Source organism: Panthera tigris, chromosome E2 (genome assembly GCF_018350195.1).
Source record: "Panthera tigris isolate Pti1 chromosome E2, P.tigris_Pti1_mat1.1, whole genome shotgun sequence".
Lineage (NCBI taxonomy): Eukaryota > Metazoa > Chordata > Mammalia > Carnivora > Felidae > Panthera > Panthera tigris.
The window spans coordinates 42,897,667-42,921,457 of record NC_056674.1 but is presented as its reverse complement, the minus strand read 5'-3'; the positions used below and the strand labels follow the sequence as shown (position 1 = coordinate 42,921,457).

Here is a 23,791-nt window from a genome sequence, read left to right as displayed (position 1 = left end):
CAACTGCAGGGAGGTCTCTCTGTTGTCCTTATCACTCCTGCCTCAGGTCCAGGGCAGGAGGCAAAATTGTTAGACCATGGAGGATGTTAGGGCTGGGACACAGAAAGACCATGACTGCATTTGTAGAAAACTTTTAATGTTCCCCAGACGAAGAGGCCCCTGCGAGCAAGCTAAAAACCCCCACTGAGGAAGTCCCTGCCATGTCTCAGCAGCCTTGAGTGGCAAGGGGCTGCATCCTTGCCTGTCAGAGGCTAAAGCCACTACCATCTCCTCTCATGCTGCTTCCCCAGCCAGCGCTGGCCTGCTCTTGATCCAGGGAGGGCAGAGAGCTGCGGGCACTGGGAAGTAGGGGGCCCTGGCGCAGGTCCCAGCATGGAGGCCCTTGAGACAGCCCATTGGAACAGGGAGGCTGGCGGTTCTCAATGACCAGATCACTGCTGTCATCGTCACTTTCGGCCTCAGCAGGCCCAGGCCCAGCAGAGGGAGGCCCTGTCAGACGACCAGAAGCCCCACGCACCACATTATTGTGCTGATTGGCTGGCTTGACAGTGACAATGAGGTTGTGGCTGTTGGCGACCATCATGTCCGTCACTTGGTCCAAGGTCTTCCCAGCGACCTCAATACCATTGACCTCGAGGATCTCATCACTGACTGCCAGCAGCCCTGTACTCTCAGCCAGGCCCCCTCGTACCAGGCGGGAGATGAAGATGCCTGGAACCCGTTCCAGGCCCTGGGGAGCTACACGTACACTCATGCCATCTCGGATGTAGAAACCAAGGGGACGGTCAGAGCCATGCTTGTGCAGCCGCACCCTTCGGTGTGTCTCAGGCAGTAGGTCCACATCTATGACTGAAGAAACCTGGCGGAAATCTTGGGGCAGGCTAATTAGCAGGGGTGGCCGGGTGCGCAGGGGTGCCACTGGCCGAAGTAGAAGCCCTTTCTTGCGCCGTTGCAGAGAGTTGGAGGCAAAGGCCAGGCCACTGGAGTCGGCTTCTGCTGCAGGAGAGGGGGAGGGGGGCGCTGAGATCAGAGACTCTGCTCTCCCACTTGAACCCTTTTCCATCAGGCCCAGGCCTGGGGAAAAGGGCACTGTAGCTATTTCCTACCACTTGGAGGTCAGGGCAAGGGCAGGGACTGCAGAGGGTGAAGCCTGGACGCCCTGGGCATGGACTAACCCTTGTAGACCTGCCCTGCTGTCCTACCCCACAGAGGCTGCCCGCTGTACCCCATCCTCCTCACCCCGCTTCTGTACTAGCAGGCGCAGCGGTGGGGGCCCGCTGGCCAGGGCCCGGTGCAGGCTGTCGTCGTTGGTGAGGGGCAGTAGGTCGCCGTGAGCATCTGTATAGCCAAGCAGCACGTCCAGGCCGGGGATCTGGTGCACTGCACGCAGCAACCGCGAAAATTCTTGGAAGCCACTCACCGAAGCGCGGGGCAGCGCGAAGCGTCGGAACTCAGCATCAAACTGGAAGCAGGGGGTGGGTGAGAGGAGAGGTCAGCACGGAGCCCGTGCCCTTTCCCACCACAGGTCCGAGGGTGTTAGAGGTCGGAAAGGGCTGTCGCAACCGCTGCAGCCTTGCGCCCAGACCTCAGTTCCAGTACAAGGGACGCTGTCCAAGGTCTTCTCCCCGCCCTCCAGGTACCAAGGCCACAGGACTCTAGTGGCCGGCAGTGGAAAGGAGGATAGATGGAGGAAAGCGAGAGGAAAAGCCAGAGAATGGGACATGAATGATGGAGGCGAGAAAAAGGTGGTGGGGACTAAGGAGCCAGGAAAAGGGAGAATAAGGGAATTGGAAGCGCCTAGGGCCGAGGCCGGAGCCGGGGCCAGAGGGGCCCTTACTTTGCTCTTCACCTCGACGATGTTGTCTGGACTGCGCGCCGGAGTCCTCTGCGGCCTGGCCATGGTGGGGCCGGGCGGGCTGGGGACGGTGCCCCAGGCGGCCCGCGGAGGCGCAGGTGCACAGACCCGGCCGGCCGGCCCGTGCTGCCCCGCCCCTGGCGGTAGCACTCGCCCCGCCCTCCCATCCTGACCATGACGTCAAGGGGGCAGCGACAGAGAGTGGAACGTGGAGTCTACGTTTCCTAGGAAACGGAGATGGGGATGGAGGCGTCTTCTTTTGCTCTTACGTCATTACGCTACGGTGCGCAAGTCTCTGGAGCCTGGGGGCGGGGCGTGGCCAATCAGAGGGAAGGGGTGGGGGAAGTGACATTTACTGAGTGTAGTCTGTGTACTGTTACTTCTACTGGCCTTATAAGACTGCACATTTTAGAGGAGAAACTAAGCCATAATAAATATTTGCTCAACTCTTCGGTTCACAAGGTGAAGTGGCTTTGGGCCAACTCGCTTGACCACTCCTGGCCGCAGCCTGAAGCCCTAGATCCCTCCCTCTCCATTCGAGCCAGCCCGGCCGGTGCCACAGAAGTCTTGACGAATGGCCCAAACGCCGGGCCCCTGCTCGGAGATACCCTGGTAAGACCAAGCAGGTTGGCATCCAATCTTCCCAAGAATCTGCCCGCAAATAGCCGAACAACACGGGCTCGTGCGCACGCGCGGACACGCATTTGGGCGTGGCCTCGACCTTAGGTTCCGCCCAGCCGCGGTGCGCTTCCTCTTCCGACGAGAGGCGGGGCCGCGGCGTCCGCGGGAAACCCAGGCTGGTGGTGCTCCACTAGGTGTATCCCGGGAATGGCAGGCTCGGGGAGCTTGGTCCTGCGGCCCTGGATTCGAGAGCTGGTCCTGGGGTCAGATACACTCTCAAGTCCGCAGGCGGGGCAGCTGCTAGAGGTGAGTCCCGCCACCCTTCTCAGAGACCAGGGCAGGGCCCGAGGGCGGTGGGATTGACGCCGGTCGACGCCGTCAGGTGCTACGAGAGGCCGAGGCTCCGGGCCCGTCCCGCGCCCCTGACTCGTCTGATGTCGCGGCCACACTGCTTGTGTCTGACGGGACCCACAGTGTCCGATGCCTAGTGACGTGGGAGACCCTGGACGCCTCGGATTGGTGAGAGAGGAGCCGCGGGGTCTGGGGAAATCGGAGTCTAGTGGGAGTGCGCGAGGCGGAGGTGGGAGGGCCGCAGGCGGGCGGGGCCGTGGCCGTGAGGGTCGTGCTTGCCGCTTGCCGCAGGGAGGAGAAGGAGTTCGGCTTCCGAGGGGCAGAAGGCCGGCTGCTGCTGCTGCAGGATTGTGGGGTCCGCGTCCAAGTCGCCCAAGGCGGCGCGGTGAGTGCTGAGGCTGGTTTGGGTGGGTTAATGAGCCTCTTCGTGACAACTCCTAAGACCCGTCCCTTAATTCAATCCTTCAGCCCGCGGAGTTCTACCTCCAGGTGAACCGCTTCAGCCTGCTGCCCACTGAGCAGCCCCGGGAACGGGTGATTGGTTGGTAAGTGATGCCTCCCCCCACCGGCTGTTCTCTCTACTCAGGCCTCGCTGACTTTGGTGTAGGTCTTTTGGGTGGGAGGGCTTAGGCCGCTGGAAACATTGCCAACTACCTCCCTTTTTTTTTCCCCCAGCAACCAAGACCCGGATGTGCAGAAAAAGCTCTATGACTGTTTGGAGTGAGTAGAGGGTTGGGCTCTGGGGCCGAGTGTGGCTCTGTCAAGGGCAAATGTGTGCAGACAGGCTTCAGGATTGTTCCTCAGGCTTGTCCTCTCTGTTTCTATAGGGAGCACCTTTCAGAGTCCATCTCCCCCAGTGCAGGTATTTATAGGGGTTGGCCAATGACCCTAACTCCCTGTAGAGTGACCTCCCCAGCCATCACCTCTTGCTTCTTTAGTAAGCTTTTCTTCCTACCCACCCTGCCTTTCTTAAGTTTTGGCCCATCCTCTGGTCCCCTGCCCTCAGGCCTTTCACTGTCCCAACTTCTGGATGAGGTGCAGGAGGACCAGGAGCATCGGGGGGCGTTAGTGCACCTGGCTGAGAGCTGTCTGATGCTGGCAGGCCCTTACACAGCACCCCCTCTTACCCGCTGGACCTCCTCCCACCATACGACCACGGTCAGTCTGGGGCTCCCCCTGGGAAATGTCAGAGGAGTTGAACAAGGGCTAGGCTGAGAGTTTATGCCCCACAGGGAGAAGCTGTGTACACTGTCCCCAGCTCATGGCTGCACATCTCTGAGAATGACCAGCGAGTTCTGAGCTCTCTGGGCCCAGGTCAGAGGACACAGGGTAAGAAGGACTGGAGAGGTCAAGATGGGAGTACCTGGGGACCTAGTGCCCACAGTGCTAATAAGCTCCCCCTGACCCTCAGACCCTGAGCTGCCCCCACCAGACCCAGCTCTGGAGGACCTATCGCTGACCCTGATCTCTCCTTCCTCACCTACGTCCTCAGGTAAGGTGGTGCGCAGGCCACAGGCATTCACTGCTATCAGCCAGGTGGGGGGATGAACACAATCCCTGTCGGCCTGCCTAAGCTAATGAGCCACTGAGAGGGCTGTGCCCACAGTCGGTGCCCTCCTCTCCAGGAACCCCTGCTTTACCCGGCCACATGTCCTCTGAGGAAAGCGGTGCCAGCATCAGCCTTCTGCCTGCCCTGTCCTTGGCTGCTTCAGACCCAGTGCAGAAGGGCAGCTCCCGGCCTGTGCCAGCCATCTGTTCAGCCCCTGGCCCCCTGCCCCCCAGTTCCATACACCCTAGCCGTGGAGCCAGATCCCCACTCCTGAGCTGTGCCCCAAGTCTCTCACCCCTTGGTCATGTACCCAGTCCACGTCAGGCCATTGTAACCAGGTCCCAGAAACCTAACTTGGAGTTCAAGGAGCTAGGATTGCCCCCCAAGAACCGGCAACACTCTCCAAGGACAAAAACGACCACAGGAGCCCTGGAGTCCAGCCCTGTTGGGGTGAGTATAGCCTCTCTACAACTGGATAGTAGAATGGGATGGGTCTTGGGTGGAGCTGGGAGTGGGGGTGGGGAGTAGCATTAGATGGGGTTAGGGGTCCTTGTAGGCCCCTCTCCAGATACCACACCACCTTCAGGACCCTCCAAAGAAGCATCGTGATGGTTCTGCCTTCCAATATGAGTATGAGCCACCCTGCACCTCCCTCTGTGCCCAGGTGCAAGCTGTCAGGTGAGTGCCTGGGGCTGCCCCTACTCTTTTGGTCACCAGGCCCAGTCTCCATTGACCTACAGCCATGGTTCTTTTCCCAGGCTTCCTCCCCAGCTTGTGGCCTGGGCCTTGCACCTTCTGATGGAGCCACAGCTGGAGTCTGAGCTCACCCAGGTGTGAGGGGTCATGTGAACATGTGGGAAGATGTGTGCACACAGGTCCATGGCTGGGGATAAACCAAAAGTACTCCCCACTCTGCTTCGAGTTTTTTAATAAAATAATCTCATGCGGCAGGAAAAGGAGAGGGTCAGGGGTTGGGGCCGCCGCCTCTTTGGTCTGTGGCTGGGGAGGGTGGCTTCTGCTCAGGACTAGAGGGCTCTGTGGGCTGTGGGGGCAGAGGTTGGGCTCCAAGGCCAGATCCTGCAAGGGAAGGAGGAAGGGAGAGGAGGGATCAGGACTGGACTGAGCAGTCCTGCCACTCTCCCAACTGGCCCTAGCTTCCTCTCACCTAGGCCTGGAGATGAGGGTGCCTCAGGCTTTGGCCTCCGCTTGAGAACAGGGGAGCGCTGCAACCGCAGGGGCCGTTCTGAAAGACACAGAAACACTTGGCAGGGGAGGAGGTTGCTAGGGGCTTGCTGCCTGTCCCCAAGCGTTCTCTCCCACCTCCAGTGCGTGTGTGAACACACACTGTTGGCTTCAGAGCCACCTCCTTCCCCTGCATCCTCCCACCCCTGGCAAAAGCTGTTCTCCTGGAGGTGGAGCCAGGACTAGTGGGAAGGGCTTGTCAGACCCGTGCTCCTGGCCTTCTGGCTCCCTAACTTCTCAACCCCTTACACTATTGGTGGCCCCCTCCAAGGACCAAAACCACAAAGGGAGCCATGGAGTCTACCCTCCCCATCTCCTCCTGCACTCAAGCACACAGGGAGGTGTTCCCCCTCACCAGCAGGGGTCTGGAGCTGGTCCTCATGCACAGACACTGCTCGTCGCCCTGCCGAGAGAGGCCTCGGCCTCAGCTGGCCATCTGGGGGAGGCCAGGGTATCAGGGTATGGTCTCAACAGCTTTCCCCCCTCCAGCCCTTGCTTCCCCCTCCACCGTCAGGGTCCCCAGCCCAGTATTGGGGTGAGGGCTAGGTGCCTGCTTACCTTCGTTCCTAGGGCCCAAGCAAGGGTCCTCTGGGAGGACCAGGCTGTCAGGGGAGGGGCTGGTTCTTCGTGGACTGGGGCTGGGACAAGGGGAGGGGGGGCCTGGACCATCCTGTTGGCCCCAACCACGGCCCCTGAGCTCTGCATTCAGCTGCTGTCCTAGTGTCTTCCAGGTGGTGGACTCCGGACCTTGGCTCCCTGGACCAGGTCTGCATGAGGGGTCTACAGGGAGAAGGGTGTGAGCCTAACCAGTGGTCTGACCCCCTCCTATCTTTGCATGTCCCCCAACACACACAGTGGCCCTTACTCACCAGCCGACACGGAGTGGGTGCGGGACTTGATTGAGATGGGAGGGGCCTCTGTGGAACTGTCCATAATGTCACCTGCAAGGGGCTGGGGGTTCAGGCACCAGCCTTTGGGAGTGAGGGGAAGAAAAACCTGGCCTCTTCCCCTCTTCCCCCAGAACAGCAAGTACCTTGGGGACTATATCTAAGGACAGCTCCTTCACCAAAAATGTACTGCCATAGCACAGGATCCCACTTACCATCCGAGCCAGCCTTCTTGATCTCTCCATCCTTGCTCTGTAGGAAACAGGGAAATCGAGCTCAGTCCTGTCCTGTCTTCACTCTAGCCTTGTTCTTGTAACCACTACTAAATGCCCACCAGGAGATGCAGGGATGGATGAAGAGGAAGCTCATGTAACCCACAGGTGGCGATGAGAGGCTAGAAGTAGCCAGGGAGGAGTTCCTGACACTGGAACACGTGGCAGGGTGATGAGATGAAAGAAGTGACAAGGGCTGAGGCCTTGGGGCAGGATTAGGAGGCAGGGCAGTGTCTTGAGAGGAAGTACCTGGAAGACTTGCTGTTTCAAATGCAGGTGACAAGGTCAGAGTTCTGTTAGATCTACAGAAAAAGGACCACCCCAGTCCAATGACCAGGGCAGAAGCCAAGAAGGAAGAAAGGTGGACTCTGATGACTGTTCTGAGGGGGAGGGGGTGGAACTGACAGAGCCGTCTGTGTGTCATGAGCCTCCTTCTGGTCACATATGTCACCCACAGATTGCCACAAGCCACATGTCGCCTGCCCCCTCACTTTGCACTTGTGTCCCTCCCAACTTACTTGCTTCCTCTTGCCTTCAGCACTCCCGCTGCTTCTGCTCACACCAATCCTCTGCAGCATCACTTGTACCCGCTGTTCAAAGGATGGGGCCAGCTCTGTGTCTCCCCGCTCCAGGGGCCGCCGCTGAGAACACAGAAGCCCAAGTAGGAGAGAGCCCATTGCCTCAGTCCTAGCAGAGCCCTCACCCCTTGTCACCAGGCCTACCTTGTCAGGTCTGGTGCCCATTGTTTCCTCCTCCTCAGCAGGTAGTAGTATCATTGAATAGGCCTTGCTTTCCCGGGTATAACGAGGCCGGCTCCTATGGGCCGGGTCTGGGCTGCTGGTGCCCCCCTCAGCTCCACCAGGCTCCTCCCCACGACCGGGGCGGGATGGTGGCCGCAACAGGTCTCCAAGTGTGGTCTTTCGAGTACGGGGAGCTGCCCCAGGGCTGGTCTCTAGATCAGGCCGTGACCCCCGGGTTGAACGAGGCTTCTTAAAGGCAAACAGGGTACCCAGCTTCTTTCTCAGTGTACGGGGGACCGGGGTGGTACCCCCTTCATTGGCGGAGTCCTCTTCAGGAACCCAGCTGTGGGAACAGCTGGCAGTGAGTGGCAAAGCAGACAGACCATCCCACCTTCTCCCACCCCATACAACTGCCCCTCACTCACAGGCTATCCTGCTGGATCAGCCTTTTGGAGAAGAATTCCTCCACGCCTTCGTCCACGCGGGCACTGAGTCCATTCCCTTCCTGCGGCAGGGCTGGGAGCACCTGGGGGACACCATAGGGTGAGGACTGAGCACAACCATATATTCTCTCCACCCCTTGATAAGCAGCCTAGCCTGGGCAACTTCTGTACCTGGGAGCTGCAGTGACCTTAGGGGGCTACTGACAAACATTCCTGCTGTCCAACTGGTGGGCAGAGATGGTTTCACATATCCCCTAATCAGAAGCTGGCCCTGGACACACACACTCAGCCCACACCTGTTCTTGTCCCATGGAGTATCGACACCAGGAACCATCCTGTCACCAGCAGGCTAAAACCTACAGGCTCCTGGGTCACACGTTCCCATTTGCTACCCTCTCTGCTCCAAACAGTTCCCTGCAGTACCCTCCACCCCCACCCCACCCGGCCTGCTGGCAGCTCAGCGGCTCCTGCTGCTGCGTCAGACCCTCTGGGGGGCCTCAAGCCAACTCCTGCCTGCCTTCTACCCTGTGTCCACTGTCCCCACCAATACCCAGCCCACACAGAACATCTCCCCACATAAACAACTACTGGACGTGCAGTAGATGCAGGATTGTCCCCGCAGCCAGGGGGCCCAGGATCTTTGAGTAACCCTGGGAGAGGGAGGATAAGATGGACACCCTCTCTCGCACATCCGTTCATGCAAAGGGCCAACCTAAGATGCAGTTCTAAACTGAGATGTACCCCAAATTAAATCCACACGCTCATGACCCTGCATGGGAATGGCCTGGGGAAGGGGTGGCCAGGAATAAGCCAAGATTCGGCAGCACGACCAAGTACTCTTGAGTCCCGACAACCCACCTCCCTAGCTGCTTCTCTCCTGAGAAACGAATGAGGCACCCGTGACCCCCCAGTTCCACGAGCTCTGGAATGGGGGAAGGGCACTCACCTGGGGGCCCCCCGGTGGCGGACGGTGGTGGTACTGGCGCCGCGGCCGCGGCCGGGCCCGGGTCGGATGGCGTAAGGGTTCCCCAGAGGGTGGCAGGTCCATGCAAGGCAGTGGGCCGGCCTGGGGACCCGGGGTGGCAGGGCTCGGAGAGCCACGGGCAGAAGGCCCCGCCTGCGGCTCTGCATCTTCCCCCGGAGCCGCCAGCTCGGGCTCCGGTTCCTCAGCAGCACCTAAAGGGAGAGCACCAGAGGAGTACCGAGGAGCAAGCCTGGGGAGGTGGTGGCGGCAGCAGCGGCGCTGGGGCGGCGGGGGACCCGCCCAGGGCACGGGGAGGGGCCCGACTACGCCACCCCCACCCCCCCACGCCCGCCCCTCCCCCCGTCGCCGCTGTCCGTGGTGCTGAGCGCGGCCCCGAGCGGCGCGGCTCTGCGCTGCCGCCAAGCATGCGCATCCTGGGGGTAGGGAAAGGGGCGGGGGAGACGAATGGAGAGTAGATCCTGGTCTGCTCAGGTCCTGCTCCATGCTGACCACAGTAGACCCCAACCTGCAAGTCTGCATGGGGAACCTGGCCTGGCTCAGTCAAGGGTCAGGTAGTTCCTAGGACAAGACTAAATGAATGTGACCATGTGTCTAGGTCCCCAGATCTAATGGAGGACCTTCAGCTCAACCTGGTTAACTCCCTTTCCCCCAGACCGACTTACTGTGAGTGGAGAGGACCAGGTGAAAACATTGGCTGGACTCAGGCCATTTCTGTGGAGGACTGTCATGCTGGGTGGGGAGGGCAGAAACTCAGCCTGGGAACCAGGAGAGCTGCCTCCCTGCCTTCCAAATTTCTGGAACCACCTACCTTCTGTTCCTCTTCATCCTTCTGCTTTTCCCTCACCTCCTCAGAGAAGAAAAGACCTTCCAATTCCCCAGGCCCAAGGGGGCTGGGCTCACCTCCATCCAGTGCTGGTATGGCAGGAGGCACTGTCACTGTTGCCTGCTGAGCCAGACTCTCCACCTGCAATAAGGCACCCTAAAGATGGGCAGGTAGGGCCTCAGCCATAGTCCCATCAGTGCTAAGGAAACCCTGAAATAACCCTGGGCTATATGACCCCAGAAGACATTAAAGAACCCCTGCAAGGCAGTGGCCAGGTCACTGTGTGTGTATGTGTGCCTGTGCATGCATGCACATGCCTGCATGCACAATTCTCCCTCACCAGCCGATCACGGGCTGCATTCAGCCCCTCCAAGGCCTGAGCCACAATGCTCTCTGCCAAGGTCCCCGTGACTGACAACCGCATATCCCTGAGAGCAAGAGAGAGCAAAGATTAGTGTGCTATCTATGCCCAGTCCTGTCTAGTCCAGTTTAGCCCAGTCCCATCCAGCTTACCGGAGCCTAGTGAAGGCATCTTGCAGCAGGTGCTCTGGGAGCAGTTCTGGGAGGCCCCTTGAGCCCACCAGAACCCCCTCTAGCTGCTCCCTCCACCTGGGTCCCTGTAGCATCTGTGGGCAGAGGCTCCTTGTTGTGTCCAATGTAGCCTGAGTGAAATCCTGGGTAAAGATCAGAACATGGAGGGTGTGGCCTGAAGCTCCAACCCTCACATAACAGTGATTCAAGGAATATCACAGTCAAACCTATGGGATAGGGGTCAAGCCTATTATGGAGGTGGAGATGGGGTTGGGGCTAGGATACCATCTTACTTGAATATCTTTACGGCAGACCTCGCCCACCTGTCCCAGGAGGCCCTCTAGCTTTTGCCGCAGCTGCCACTGATGACTTGGGGAGCTTCCAGCCTCATACAGAATTGGGAGAATCTGGAGGCCAAGGAGGAGAAGGAGTTGCAAGTTGACACCTGATTAAGTGGGGGAGGGTCTTTTTGCAGTGGTGGGGAGGGGAGTACTCACACTGAGAGAGAAGTTGGCATTTTGGATGGCATCCTCAGCCTGGTGCACAGCAGCTTCACCCTGGGGTCCAGCCCCACAGCCCAGTAGCTCTACATGCTCCTGCACTGACTGACACAGTTCGTTCACTTCCTGGGGGGGATGCATCAAGAATCAGTCCGATCTTAGTCCCCTCCCAGCCCCCCAGACTCTGCCTCCTTCCCAGTGTCTCCAACAGGGTGGTAAGGTCCTGAAGCCAATCCCATCAGGCCAGTCACTTAGGAAACCTATCTGTTCAAGGAGGGCAAGCAGTGTCTCCTTTGGTTCATTTTAGAGACTTTATATATACTCCCTAATTGTCCTGAATAGGAAAAAAAGGAGCTGTTAGTCATGTCTGTATTTTAGAAGCTTGATCTGCTTATCATCCACATAGAAGACAGACTTAGTGGTGGGCAGAAATGGGAGTGAGGTGGGGTGCCTGTGTGGCTCAGTCGGTTAAGCAGCCAACTCTTGATTTTGGTTCAGGTCATGATCTCATGGTTCGTGGGATCACAACCCTAGTCAGGCTCTGCACCGTCAGATTCTTTCTCTTGGGATTCTCTCTCTCTCTCTCTCTCTCTCTGCACCTCCCCTGTTCTCTCTCTCAAAAATAAACATTCAAAAAAAGAAATGGTTGTGAGGAGCCATAGATGAAAGACCAGGTGGAGCAAGAGATAGTTAGGGTGGGGGTAAGGATCAGTGTGTGTGAGAGTTAGCAGAGGGAGGACTAAGGAGGTCTGTGGGGGCTCTAATGTGGCCTGGAGAGACCTGGTCCAAACCTCTGTCCACAACACTTGGTGAGTGTGGGCACCATTGAGATTGGGTTCCAGGATAGAGAGAAGAGTTTGCAAGGTGATGAGATCACTTGAAAATCTGTAGAATGTGAAGCCCCTGAAGGATGTCTGGGTTGAGATGCCTGAGCTCTAAAGCCTGGGATTTGAGAACAGATGGGTGGAGGGATCTCACAAAGGTAAGGTAGCAGAGGGAGATGAAACCAGAAAAAGTGTCGCTGAGTTTGGCCCCAGCAGAGGTGGGTGGAGAGGGCAGAAGAGCCCTGTGAGCAGGAAGTCCATACATGAGGCTATAATCACCTGGGGTGGGGGGTAGGGGGCCGGTAGGATTAAGGGAGGATTTCAAAATAGCTCCCATCTTGAACAGGAGACCCTATTTAAATGCTTTTAAAAGGCATCCAGGGGTGTTATTTGGGGGAGCTACCAAGAAGAGGGACTTGTCTGGGACAGCATAATTCAGGCACCCTAGCCCCAAGAAAGTCAGACCCTCAAACTCAGAGGATCTCGAGGGCCAAAGCTCATCCCATCCCCTACCTCCTGTGCCTACTCAAGGTTATGGGAGGGGACACTAACCTGCTCTGAAGGGTCGGAGACCAGACCCGGTGGCTGCGGACAGCAAGTGCGGTCAGAAGAGGCATGGTCCGCACGGTTATTCCTCAAAAGACAGGCTTGGATCTGGGGACAAGGGATATTGAGAAGTGGTAGGAAGCGGGGCTACCAAGCAGAGCAGGGCAAGGGAGGACAGGGACCCACACCTGATGCACTGCACGTGTGGTCATTTCCGGGCGGCTGCGATGTGCCTGGGCCACGTCGTTCAGTGGCAGAGGCATGGCCTTTAGGCTGCGGTTCTGCTCCAGGGCCTGCGCTACGTCCAGCAGGCCCAGAGCAGACGTGTGGTTCCGGTCCCAGACGACAGACCTGGGCCAGGCCGGGCTTCAGTCAAGGGCGGAGCTCCACAAGCTCCACCCAACCCGCTGGCCTCGTCCATTCGCCTCGCACACAGGCCGCAGCATTTGTTCCTCCACATTCAGCCCCGCCCCTTAGCCCAGTAAGCCCCCCCCCCCTCCCCGCACCACGCACTCCTCCCCCCTCCGACCCCGCCCACCGGAGCCTAGTGTTGACCCGAAGTGCCTTGGCCAGCATCTTGGCGCCGGTATCCCCCATGGCGTTGCCGCTGATATCCAGCGCCGTCAGGTTAGGATTCGTGCCCAGGGCCCGGAGCAGGACGCTGGAGGCCAGCTTCAGCCGCGACTCAGCCACCGACAGAGACTGTAGGGGCTGCAGTTAGGAAAAGCGGTCAGCAAGGAGGGCAAGTTACAGAGTCTGAGGGAGCAGGAGTCACAGGGGTCCATTGCCTGAGGATCCCACATTGTCCCAAGAACTCACACAGTCATCATCCTGCATGAGCTGGACAATCCGGTGCAGGACGTCGTCCAGGGTCTCCCTGTGGGGCAGGGGCCGCGGTTTGGAAGGACCTGGGTGGGGTGGTGGGGTGGTGGGGTGCTGTCTGGGAGGCCCGGGAGTGGGATGGGGACTCACTTGCACCGGACGTTGAAGTTCCTTCCAAGTGCCACATGTCGCAGGGACCGACTCCTCCCGATGGCCAGCACCAGAGTCACCATGTCTGAGCCGAAGCCTAGGGGTGGCTCGGATCACGCATACGGCGAGGCTGGGGATGAGGTGGGAACTGGTTGGGCAGTGGGAGGGTGGGTTTCCGGGCAGCCTCACCATTATCCGCCAGATCCAGGGAGCTCACTGCGCCGGCGTCGCACACTAAGTCCTGTATCACCTGAGCGCCCGCTGAACGCAGCTGAAGGTGGAAGGTGAAACAAGCTCAGACCGACAGGCCACAGGTGCAGAGGCTCAGGCGCCCAATGGCCGGCGCTCACCGCCTCGCGGCCCCACTCCGCGTGCGCCCACTGCCTGATCACGTCTCGGGCCGGGCGCTCACCTCACAAGAGCTGAGGTCCAGGTGCAGGTCGCCCGTGTGCGTGTTTAGCGCAAGGCCTTCCAAAAGGGCCCTGGGAGAGGATGTCACAGGGGGTGGCGGGAGCTGGGAAAGGGGGGCCCCAGGGCGCGAACGAATAGCAAGAAGGAAGGGGCAGGATACCGGAAGGTCGAGGGGGCGATAGGAGCGGGGTGAAGCTCTGGGGCCCCGGCCTGGGTGGTGGCCGCACACGCCGGGGCGTAACCGTAGGCAGCGACACTGACCTGAGCGCGTCGGGCGGCAGCTTACAGCCCGCCAGGCCCAGGTGCCGAAGCGTCTCCGCACTGCTGAGGAAGAGTTGGAGCGCGTCGGGCGCAGCCCGGGACTTCCTGGGGTGGGCGAGCGGGAGGAGTGGGCTTCCGGGCGCAAGGAGGCGGCTCCCCGCCGTCTCCCCCTACCCCGCCCGGACCCGCCCCCCTTACGTGCGGGAGAAGACGTTCCTCGAGGCGTCCAGGTGGCTGAGGCTAGTGCAGCAGCCGCCGGCCAGCGCTGCGAAGAGCTGCGGGAAGAGTGTGTAGGCTACACCGGCGATAGATTGAGCCCCCCTCCTCCCCACCACGGGTCTACCCTCAGGTCTCGGGCCCGGCCACCGGCCCTACCGATCATCCCCCCACTGACCACCCTCTCACAGTGTCCAGGGCGGTGTCGGTGCCCGCGAGATTCAGGAACATCAGAACGTTAGGACGGCTCAGGAAACTATAGAGGCCCTGGTGGGAGGATGGGCGTGGGAGGGAGGGAGTCAGGGATCACCTCACCAAGAGCTTCCTGACATCCCACTGTCTGCAGCGCCCCCAATCATTGGCCCTAAAGACAGCCACTCACCCCACTGTCCTCCGAGGACCCCAGCGCCCCAGGGTTCCCGGAAAGATCCAAGTGGGTCAGGGCAGAGTCAAAGGCCACATTGGAAGCCAGTGCCCGGCCCAGAGACCTCATTCCTGTGGTGGAGAGAGTGGCTCAGCAATCAGGCGGATTCACCTCCTCTCCCCGCTCTGACCACCCCACCTACCTCGAGCTGTCAACCCTGTCTGCGCCAGGCTGAGTTTCCTCAGGGCTCCAGGACGATACTCTAGGTGTCTGCTGAGAGCAGCCATGCCTGGGGAATGGGGGCAGCTGTGTGGCTCTCACCTCCTCTAGCACCAGCCTCCTGGGAGTCCCTAGGTTCATCCGTACCTCGATCATCCAGCAGGTTCCCCGCTAGGCTAAGCTCCCGGAGGGCAGAGCTCGAGTGCCCTGCCAGTGCCTGGGCCAGTCGCCGGACAAAGTCTCTGGGGACGAGACCCCAGGTGTGAGACTCTGACCCTGGATTCCCATCTCTTCCCCAGGCCACTAGCCTCCCAAGCCCAAACCCAAGCCCCCAGACTCCTGTCTCCAAGCCCTACCCTTTCCCCCTTACCCCCTCAGGCCACAGTTCTCTAGCACTAGCTCCTCCAGGTGGGACGATTGACTCATCATGTGCAGAATCTGTTCCGAGACCTCAAGGCTCTGAGAACCAGAGTGGAGGCTCAATGAGCTGCACCCTGGCCACCACACCCTTGGCTCCTCCCTGCCCCTACACTCTCACCAGCTTCATGTCCACACAGGAGAGGCACTGGAACCACAGGTTGTAGGACAGGGCAGCCACACTCAACGCCAGGTCGCTGGGTGAGAGAAGGGGAAGGGGCAGGGCTCAGGGTCCTCCTAGGCCCACCACCCCCCTCCATGGAGAGGCTGAGGCCCAGGAATGTGGGTCATGGGATCTCCTTCCCTTCCCAGTCCTGGAAGGCCACACACCGACTGCCCAGATGGCTGAAGTCGCCTAGGCTGAAGTGGCGGCAGCCCTGACGATGGTAGATGGTGTCCACATCCTGGATGGGAAGAAGGTGTCTCCAACTGGCTTTGGGCCATAAAGGGTAGAGGGGACCCAATGCATGTGGGGGGTCAGATGTCTCCAGAGCTCCACAAGGAGGGCCCTACTCTCACCCACTGAATCTCCTCTCGGAAAGGGAAGCCATTGTAGTCACACAGAGCCTCATACGTCTCCAAGAAGCCACCTGGGGGAGGTGCCAGGGGTGTAATGGATGAGGAAGAAGAGAGAGACAAAAGGTCAGAGATGGAGGAAGATCAGACTCGAGTTGGGTGGTGGCTGTGCCTCGAGTGACTGTTCAGTTTGGGGGACGCCCAATGCAGGGGTCTGGGACTGCAGGATGGGGGGATGCTGAAAGTTCTGTGTGCCCTTTTCTTGGTCCTTACCACAGGGGCTGCTGGGCAAGGTGTCTTCGGAGGGGCTGCTTCTCTCTAGCCGAGCCAGCATGGAGGAGGATGTGGGCTTCCGGAATAGCTTCCTGGGGAGGGGGATAAGGGAAAAGGGGGCAGGGGACTTGTAGCCCCTAGGATGGGAGGCAACCCACTTGCGTCATTCAGAGCACCCCCTGCTGCCCTCCTTTCCTGCTGGTCCCTTGTAGTTGTCTGGCCTCACCCAAGGTTCGAGCGAGGGAAGACCTTCTTGATGGCTGCAGCAATGTGCTGGGCCAGCTGTTCCAGGGCAGCTACACCAGCAAACTCCAGGACCAGCTCAGGCAGAGACTCTAGCTCAAAAGTGACCTGGGGAGGGAGGGCTGCTGGGTTGGGCTCCATGTGTGGGGGCAGGTGGAAAAGGAGGCAAAGACCAGGCTGCAGGCTGTGGTGGGGTACCAGGTGTCTCACCTGAGGGGGTGTCTCCTGCAGTGCCATGGCCTGGACCTCCAGGTAGCTGAATGTGCAGTCCACCTATGGAGTGCCTGAATCAGCTGGAACCAAGGCCTTAGCCCTGCCCTTCTGGGACCCCAGTCCTCCGTGCAGTCCAGAGTTCAGAGCCAGCCCTGCTTGCTGTGGGGAGCCCAGTGCTATTGGCAGGGCAGAGCCCACAGAGCACAGACAACTCAGCGGAGGCAGCCCTCATCAAAAAAGCTGCTGGAGGGCAAGGGGTGAGGGGTGGTGGTTAGCCCCTGGCACTCACCCTCAGGGGAAGGCAGGTGTGGAGCAGGTAGGCTCTCCATCGTAGCAGTGCCTGGGGGAAGAGAGTGTCTCACCCCCTGGGCAGGACAAGGACTCTATTCTCCTGGGCCCCAGTGGCCCTCCCGAGCTCTGCCCCCTGCCATACCAAGACATGACCTCGCTCAGCACCCTCCCGTTCTGGTAGCCAGGTTTTCAGCAGCAGCTCAGCCTCCTTGGGCCACAGGAATCTGGTGATCTCGCCTGTGGAATGGCAGCCTGCTGGGTGACTTTGGTCCTCCTGGGAAGGTCAACTCAGGCCCATGGTCTGCACCAGGCTTCTGGCCTGGGCTCATCTATGGGCCAGTAAGGAAGGAGTGGAGTGGATGTGGGGGCACCAAACACTTCCGAGAAGCAGAGAGAACTGTTTGCAGGTGCTCCGGGACGCTGGATGGGCTTCTGGCTTTGGAGCCAAGTACGCGGGAAGGGCCAGCGCTTACCTCGCAGCTCACAGGATATGCCGTCGGGGGTCTGGGCCATGGGGCCGGGCCGGGCCGCCGGATGGCCCAACGAGCTCCGACAAGAAACAGTAGCGGGCGGGCGCACACACAGGAAGCCTGGGGGCCCTGGCCCGCACTGTAGCCACCTGCTCCTCCTGCAGCGGAAGGTACGCGCTGCTTCCTGCCAGGCCGCCCCCAGCCCGGCTCCTCCCCGCCCCGGCCTCCGCGGGACAGGAGATGTAGGAGGGGGGCAGAGTCCCAGCTGTCCGCCCGCCCAGTCGCGCAGGAGCTACTCTGGCAAGACAGACACAGGGTAGGAGTGGTGTGGCCGGGAGGGTCGTGCGTGTGGCGCGCGCCTCTTGCCATTCCTAGCCCCCTACTTCCACCCCGCACCGCAGTGCCTGTCGCGAGCACCAGGGGGCGCTGCCCGCTCGGGGATCCCTGCGGCCCACCCGCGTTGGTCCCCTCCAAAACCTAGCTGGGGAGGTGGACAAGGGGCGGGCCGGGAGGAGTGCCTATTCAGCAAGGAGCAACGAATCTCTCCCAGTAGCTCTCCCAACACCCGGGTCCTAGCCTGAAGGGCCTAATCTGTTGCTCCTAACCTGGAGTATGTGACCCCGTGGGATAGCCACCAACTTTTTTTTTTTTTTCTTTAGCAATCTGCATGGGGGGGATAGAACTCACAACCCCGAGATCAAGGGTCACCTGCTTTACCAACTGAGCCAGCCAGGTGCCCCCGAGATCCACTAACTTTTGAAAGGCCGAAAAAATGCCAGATGGGCTCAGATACCCTTTTCTAGAGCACAGAGTCCCCAGCTTTCACCAGATTTGGGCTGAAAGGTGGGGAGTACCTTCATGGGGCAGTCTTGGGCCAAGGCCTGAACCCCAAGTGTTTCAGGCAGGGGTGAGCGAAGGCTAGGTACATGGGAGTCCTCTCCTGTGTCTGTGTCTTCTCCCTCCTGCGCGCCCTTACCTCTGCTAGAGTTTAGGGAGGGGGGAACCACTGAAGGAAAGAAAAGTTAGTGTCTCCAGGGCTGGGAGGGGTCAGTAGGTCATGGGGTGAGGTCCTGCTAACCAGAGCATGCTGCCAGATAAAAGACCAGGGACCTAGATTCTGGAGGGTTCACAGGAAAAGAATTACTGTTTTTTTCTTCCATTACAATCCAATTAAACTCCACTTATTAGGAACAGCCCTCTGCCCTGCCCACAGCTCAGCCAGGCAGAGGTGAAAGAAATAATCTTGAAAGTAGATGAGGGATGCTGAGCAGGGTGCCTTGGTCTCATTCCCATTTAGCTATCCCTCCCCACTTCAGGGCTTGGAGATAAGTGGAAACATCCTCCAGTCACCTGATCATCCCGCCACCCCACCCCCACCTCCACCCCCTCACCTAACAAAATCTCATCTCTACCAAAGATTGACACAAAGTGGCAGTAGAAACTGAACAGTAGCAGCTTGGGCAAAGCCTACCCTCAAGCAAAAGGCCAATGGTGTGAAAGCACAGGGCTGACTAGGGTTGATGGGAGGATACAGCGGGAGAAGTTGCTGAGAGTTTCTGCAAACAGAGGCAAGAGATAGTCCTACTCTGCCGTCTCCCAGTTTGAAAGAAGAGTTTGGTTTAAGATCTAGGATTCCTTCTAAGACCACATAGAACCCACAAGTTGCTTTTAGGGTGAGAACTCAGTAGGTCTCTTGCACTTGAAGCGTGACCAAGTGGTATAAGAATGCTGCTTCTAAAGGCCGACTGCCTGAATTTAAGTCCTGACTCCCAACTCTTTCCAGCTGTTCCACACTAAGTTACTTAACCTTTTCGGACTTCCTTTCCTGTTTCATAAGCTGGAGCTATTAACTTGCCTCAGTGTTGCTATAAGGATTAAATGCTTTTTAAGTGCTCACAACAGTGCCTGGCACTCAGTGAATACTCACATCTGCCAAGTCTGCCATGGCAACCCCAGGACTCCGTAATAGAAAACCCACCTCAGTGGGACTTCTCTGTTTAGAATGGACTAGGATAAGAAATACAAGAGGGAATGTCTGCCAAAAGGGACTCTCGAGGCCAGCAACACATTGGTGGCATCTACCCCTGTCTGATGAGTGCTGTTGGGGTGGGTACAGGCTGCTGAAACCAGAATCAGCATGGAGATCAGGGCGGCAGTGACAAAACTACCACACTGCTATCAGAAACCAAGTGAACACATGGGACTCAGCTCCTAACATGTTGAGTGACTGAGAAGGGGACAGGCCCTTCAGCTTGTCTGTGTTCTAGATGGTGTGACACTCCGTGGGCGCTCAGGAAATGCTGAAGCTCACAAGGAAGCATAAGCCCCGCCTGCTCCAGCAGCACAGGATGAGGCCAGGCCAGGCTGCACCTCCCAGGTTTGCCACAAGTCTCCCTTCAGATGGTTTTAAAAGACTAGATCCTGGGGCGCCTGTGTGGTTCAGCGGGTTGAGCTTCCAACTTCGGCTCAGGTGATGATCTCGTGGTTTCATGAGTTTGAGCCCCACATCGGGCTCACTGCTCTCAGCCTGTCAGCGCAGAGCCCGCTTCAGAGTCTCTGTTCCCCTCATTCTGCTCCTCCCTTGTTTGCACTCTCCCAAAAACAAATGGTTAAAAAAACAAAAAAACCAGCTAGGTCCTGACCAAAGGCAAGAGGACTCAGGTGCTTGCTGGGCACCTTGCTGGGCAGCAGGGGAGGGTGGTACCAACCCAGGTGTGGAAAGAGAATATTTTACTCCAGTACTTGCTATTGGCTTAATAGTGGGGAACAGCAGACAGGTCAGAGAACTTCCGCATCAAAAGTTCTCTGGTGAGGACTAACCATGAGAATTGGCTTCTGTACTTTGTTTATATATAAATATAATAAAAATATATTTAATTTTTTTTAAATTTATTTTTGACAGACAAGTATGTGAGCATGAGCTGGGGAGGGGCAGAGAGGGAGACACAGAATCCGAAGCAGGTTCCAGATTCCAAGCTGTCAGCACAGAGCCTGACGTGGGGCTCGAACTCATGAACTATGAGATCGTGACCTGGGCCAAAGTTGGACGCTTAACGACTGAGCCACTCAGGCGCCCCTATATTTATTTTTAAATGTTTATTTTTGAGAGAGAGCAAGCAGGGCAGGGCAGAGAGGGAGACAGAGAATCTGAAGCAGAGGCTCTGATGTCAGCTCAGAGCCTGACGAGGGGCTCAAAACTCATAAACTGTGAGGTCACGACCTGAGCCAAAGTTGGAAGTTTAACCAACTGAGCCACCCAGGTGTCCCGATTTATATTTTAAGTATAAGGCTGTATGTATATAATGGACTCACACAGGATACATCATGGGCTATGCAATGAGGAATCACTTTTCAGCGTCTCTTCCATCAGAATGTGACTTTTCTTGCCCCCTCCCCATCCCAAACATACTTTACACTTTCAATTTGAATGTACACAATGAGAAAAAGCTATGCTGAAAATACAGATAAAGGCCTCACTGTTCTGCAGAGATTTTGTCATAAACACCAAGAAAGTTTACAAAACTCTATGGCCACTGGAACAATTCTGGAAGGGGGTACTCTGGCCCCCACGAGGGTTGGCCCATGCATGACAGAGACTCAATATTCTGACAACTTTCGACCCAAGGAACTGACTGCAAGGCTCAGAGTTTGAGGCCTCAGCTACCTGTTTTCCTGGGAGACGGGTCTATGTAGACAGCATGAGCAGCCAAAGGCCACACACATCTCAACTTTTGTTACTTCTCACTGAAAACCGCTAATTTGGGATTCTGGTTTAAAAGCCCTATAATTAGTGGCTGAAGATTTTACCTAAAATGGGTTTGCCAAAGCTATCTGCCCAGAAACGGCCAGCAGCATCAAGATGTTTCACTAATGCATCAACTTCCTATTCCAACTCCCTTTCCACCCTGTCTCCTGCAGTGCTTAACAAGCTACGCCATCTGAGTCTCTCTTCCTGCAGCCTGGTGACTAGACTACATGTGTCTCCCCCTCCCAAATTAGCCTCTCTAGAGCAAACTGGGTCCAGCTTCTGTTGTCCTGCACTTGGGCTCAAGTGAGCCCAGCCCTCAGTGAGCGGAGATCCAGAGTGCAGAACTTCCCATGAGCCCCTTCTCTAACATCTGTGGTTACCCCTGCCGTAGGAACCCACTCCTAAGGTGGACCATGGGGGCTGATAGCAGTCCATCCACACCTCGCTACTCACACACACCTTTGGGGAGTTAAAACCTGTGACAGGATGCACTCGATCCAACCATTTACCAAGATCATCTCCTAAGTGCTAGGGAGGAAGTGGCCATCCTGTGGTACAGAACTTGCCTCTGAAAGGTGACCAGGCCTGCACTGCCTGAGGCCAGGAGTGTGGGCCCTGTGGGGCCCCCATCAGGCAGAGATCACACACAACGGAGTATCTGGAGCACTTGTTAATCCGTTATGATTTATTAGCTGTACAGCAGTAGGTCCTCCTCCCCAGCTTTCAACCCCATTACATATTTTATTACAGGTCTCATGTTGGTGTCCTAAAATAATGAAAAATATCACACAGTACAGCTAAGTACAAAATGCATCAACCTAGAGTTTGATAGCTAACTGATGGCTTTTAAAAGCAATACACAGAAGAAAAAAGTGTTTGAAATCAGCAAGACTGAGGCTCTCTAAAAAACACATTTTAAACATGTGACAGTTCATGTGCAAGAATCACTTTTTAGTTGGTTTTGTTTCACATTATTATTATTACCTTTTTTTTTTTTTTTTTTTTTTTTTTTTTTTTTTGCAGATCCAAAGTTTAAATTACTGACCTAGTGAAATTTTCTGGCCCAGCTTTTAAGGGCTGCTGTGACCCACTCATAATCATCCTTCTGCTTGAACAGAGGAGTTATAAAACACAAAATTCAGCTACGAACAGAGCAAAGAAAATGTGGATGGGAAATCATAACTGAAAGTTAATTGTACAAGGTTCAAATGCTGGCTCCATGGGCTGGAAATCCGATCTTCCACGTGGGTGTCCATCACTAGCGGCAGTAGTCTGGGTGCCGTTCTGCTACATGATTGTGATCCAATTCCTCGTCAACATTTACACACTACAGAGTCTGTGGTGACTTAATTTGCAAGTAATTAAAATGCTGGGTTTTCTTACACTGCACTTCTTTTCAACCTCTTAATTAATGGAAAAGATTAAAATGTAAAAAAAGTTATTTACAAGCTTGACCATACCAGAAACTCTGCCAAGAAAGAGGCAAAGCCTTCAGGACAGAAACCGATCGCAGCATGCCGTACTACTGGTGTGCAGCTGGCTCCGAGCAAAGGGAGTCAGGGAGAAGCAGAAGCAAAAACCAGTTTAAAAGTGTAAGTCCTTCCCAAGTCTGCATTTACAATTAAAAACTCTCCTGGGAAGAAGACCTAGAACTCTGGGAAACCTGGTGGCCATTCTGGAGTGGTTCACCATAGCCAAGAGAGAGGGTTCAATGTCTCTGTTTCCGTCTAAGAAAACCAGTCAGGCATCAACACTGTCCTCAGCACTTCACAGTAAACCCTCAGGGACTCAGAACATTCCATGATTTGCTAACATCAAACAGCAAGTTCTAGTTAAATCACATTTTTCTAACATCATCCTTGAAGTTTTAGTTCTCAGTATGTTTGGTAAAATGGTGTAAAATGATGCTTTTCCCAAAGCCAAAAGAAGAAAGAGGGAGAAAAATTAAGATGCAGGCCGTTTAAACACAGCCCAGAGCAGTCCTGGCGATGAGCAACGCCCTGCCATCACCGGTCCATCATGCTGAGGATCATCTCAGGCGTGAGGTCTCCGTTGGGGGCGTCTGTGGCGGCTGGCTGGGCCTCCTCCTCCTCCCCTTCCACGGGCTCGGCGTCTGGCTCTTTTTTTACTTCAACTATAATGTTCTCAATTGCACCTGTATTCTGGTCTTCCACCTGGATGATGGCTGTTGCTGGCAAGAAAGAGCATGAACAAAACAAATGCTCCATTAAAGCCCCTGAGGATTGCAAGGGTCCTTTCAGACTTGACACTAAATGGATGTCAGCAATGTAGGAAAGCCTCAGTAAGAACACAGAGAAAGCCAATTAAAAAAAAAAAGGCTCAATGACCTAAAATGTGGCCATTCAAAAATCCCCAATACTCTAGAAACCATCAGTGAACAAAAGGCAGACATTCATCTTTATATGCCTCCCAAATTACATATTATAAGCCTTAGTTTTCCTTTATATCATAAAGTTGAGCTTTACACCAATGCAAGATAGACAAAAGATGCAGACAGCACATGACGAAGAATACCTCACACTGTGTGTGATGCAGGACTGTGTTAGAGGCGACCCGCCTCTAGCGAGAACATGCCATTCCTGATTCTGAAGGTCTCCCACACCCAGGGCCCTCCACCAGTTTTTTCATTCAAGTATGTGTAGGCAAAGCGGTTCCCAGGACCTATAGTTAACCAACCTCACACTCTCCTGTGACAGACATCTATACATGGGGTTCAGGAAGTACGTTAAAAAAAACAGATTAAATCTTGCATTTGTTAAGGAAAAAAACCCCACCAGCTTTCAGGTATCCAGGCAATGAGTATAATAGAGACCTGAGTCCCCCAGAGCCTGCTGTCACGGGGGCAGTGTCCAATACAGGACTGCTGCCCACTGCCACTTGTGATGTGGGGTACAGGCTAAATACCTCCTCTGTGTCCTCTCTTAAATCAGAAGGCGAGCACTTGAATCCAAAGGCCTGGAATTCTTAGGAGGAACAATCTCAGCACA

At 56.6% G+C, this 23,791-nt stretch overlaps 4 protein-coding genes across 12 annotated transcripts in view; 1 reads left to right on the top strand and 3 right to left on the bottom strand.

Moving 5' to 3' along the window:
• Nucleotides 1-119: 119 nt before the first annotated feature.
• Nucleotides 120-2,301, bottom strand: PARD6A (par-6 family cell polarity regulator alpha). 3 transcript variants are annotated; one of them, XM_007090303.3, is made up of 3 exons: nucleotides 1,838-2,301; nucleotides 1,240-1,462; nucleotides 120-996 (listed from the first exon to the last, which is right to left on the bottom strand). In XM_007090303.3, the coding sequence occupies exons 1-3, from the start codon at nucleotides 1,898-1,900 to the stop codon at nucleotides 245-247; spliced, it is 1,038 nt and encodes a 345-aa protein (XP_007090365.1). In that variant the 5' UTR covers nucleotides 1,901-2,301; the 3' UTR covers nucleotides 120-244. The 3 variants fall into 3 exon arrangements, with proteins under 3 accessions (XP_007090365.1, XP_007090366.1, XP_015396655.1); XM_007090304.3 differs by having other exon boundaries at nucleotides 120-993; XM_015541169.2 differs by having other exon boundaries at nucleotides 1,850-2,301.
• A 46-nt stretch (nucleotides 2,302-2,347) lies between these two features.
• ACD (ACD shelterin complex subunit and telomerase recruitment factor) lies at nucleotides 2,348-5,332 on the top strand. Of its 4 annotated transcripts, none has more exons than XM_042968782.1 (13): nucleotides 2,348-2,467; nucleotides 2,671-2,782; nucleotides 2,859-2,995; nucleotides 3,119-3,212; nucleotides 3,296-3,372; nucleotides 3,503-3,547; nucleotides 3,655-3,689; nucleotides 3,834-3,985; nucleotides 4,060-4,141; nucleotides 4,239-4,319; nucleotides 4,453-4,826; nucleotides 4,933-5,054; nucleotides 5,135-5,332. In XM_042968782.1, the coding sequence occupies exons 1-13, from the start codon at nucleotides 2,430-2,432 to the stop codon at nucleotides 5,211-5,213; spliced, it is 1,428 nt and encodes a 475-aa protein (XP_042824716.1). In that variant the 5' UTR covers nucleotides 2,348-2,429; the 3' UTR covers nucleotides 5,214-5,332. The 4 variants fall into 4 exon arrangements, with proteins under 4 accessions (XP_042824716.1, XP_007090363.2, XP_042824715.1 ...); XM_007090301.3 differs by having other exon boundaries at nucleotides 4,060-4,156; nucleotides 4,963-5,054; XM_042968781.1 differs by having other exon boundaries at nucleotides 4,060-4,156.
• An 8-nt stretch (nucleotides 5,333-5,340) lies between these two features.
• CARMIL2 (capping protein regulator and myosin 1 linker 2) lies at nucleotides 5,341-17,181 on the bottom strand. 2 transcript variants are annotated; one of them, XM_042968779.1, is made up of 39 exons: nucleotides 17,039-17,181; nucleotides 16,708-16,802; nucleotides 16,564-16,614; nucleotides 16,272-16,334; nucleotides 16,045-16,169; nucleotides 15,819-15,910; nucleotides 15,549-15,619; nucleotides 15,360-15,433; nucleotides 15,151-15,226; nucleotides 14,983-15,071; nucleotides 14,760-14,854; nucleotides 14,596-14,682; nucleotides 14,412-14,524; nucleotides 14,219-14,296; nucleotides 14,012-14,088; nucleotides 13,814-13,918; nucleotides 13,554-13,623; nucleotides 13,331-13,412; nucleotides 13,142-13,238; nucleotides 12,989-13,046; nucleotides 12,708-12,880; nucleotides 12,358-12,520; nucleotides 12,176-12,277; nucleotides 10,797-10,925; nucleotides 10,593-10,706; nucleotides 10,282-10,442; nucleotides 10,109-10,196; nucleotides 9,754-9,924; nucleotides 9,608-9,674; nucleotides 8,907-9,136; nucleotides 7,943-8,043; nucleotides 7,500-7,860; nucleotides 7,296-7,418; nucleotides 6,721-6,757; nucleotides 6,488-6,559; nucleotides 6,177-6,398; nucleotides 5,974-6,054; nucleotides 5,542-5,619; nucleotides 5,341-5,453 (listed from the first exon to the last, which is right to left on the bottom strand). In XM_042968779.1, exons 1-39 carry the CDS (start codon nucleotides 17,076-17,078, stop codon nucleotides 5,341-5,343), a joined length of 4,224 nt encoding a protein of 1,407 aa, XP_042824713.1. In that variant the 5' UTR covers nucleotides 17,079-17,181. The 2 variants fall into 2 exon arrangements, with proteins under 2 accessions (XP_042824713.1, XP_042824714.1); XM_042968780.1 differs by lacking the exon at nucleotides 5,974-6,054 and having other exon boundaries at nucleotides 9,754-9,909.
• A 4,264-nt stretch (nucleotides 17,182-21,445) lies between these two features.
• CTCF (CCCTC-binding factor) overlaps nucleotides 21,446-23,791 on the bottom strand; it is a 47,667-nt gene continuing 45,321 nt past the window's right edge. For 2 of the 3 annotated variants that reach the window (XM_042970321.1, XM_042970322.1), the window contains one exon: nucleotides 21,446-22,974. In XM_042970321.1, the coding sequence (XP_042826255.1) occupies nucleotides 22,790-22,974 (185 nt within the window). In that variant the 3' untranslated portion in view covers nucleotides 21,446-22,789. The remainder of the gene's footprint in view (nucleotides 22,975-23,791) is intronic. The other variant, XM_042970324.1, reaches the window with a different exon arrangement.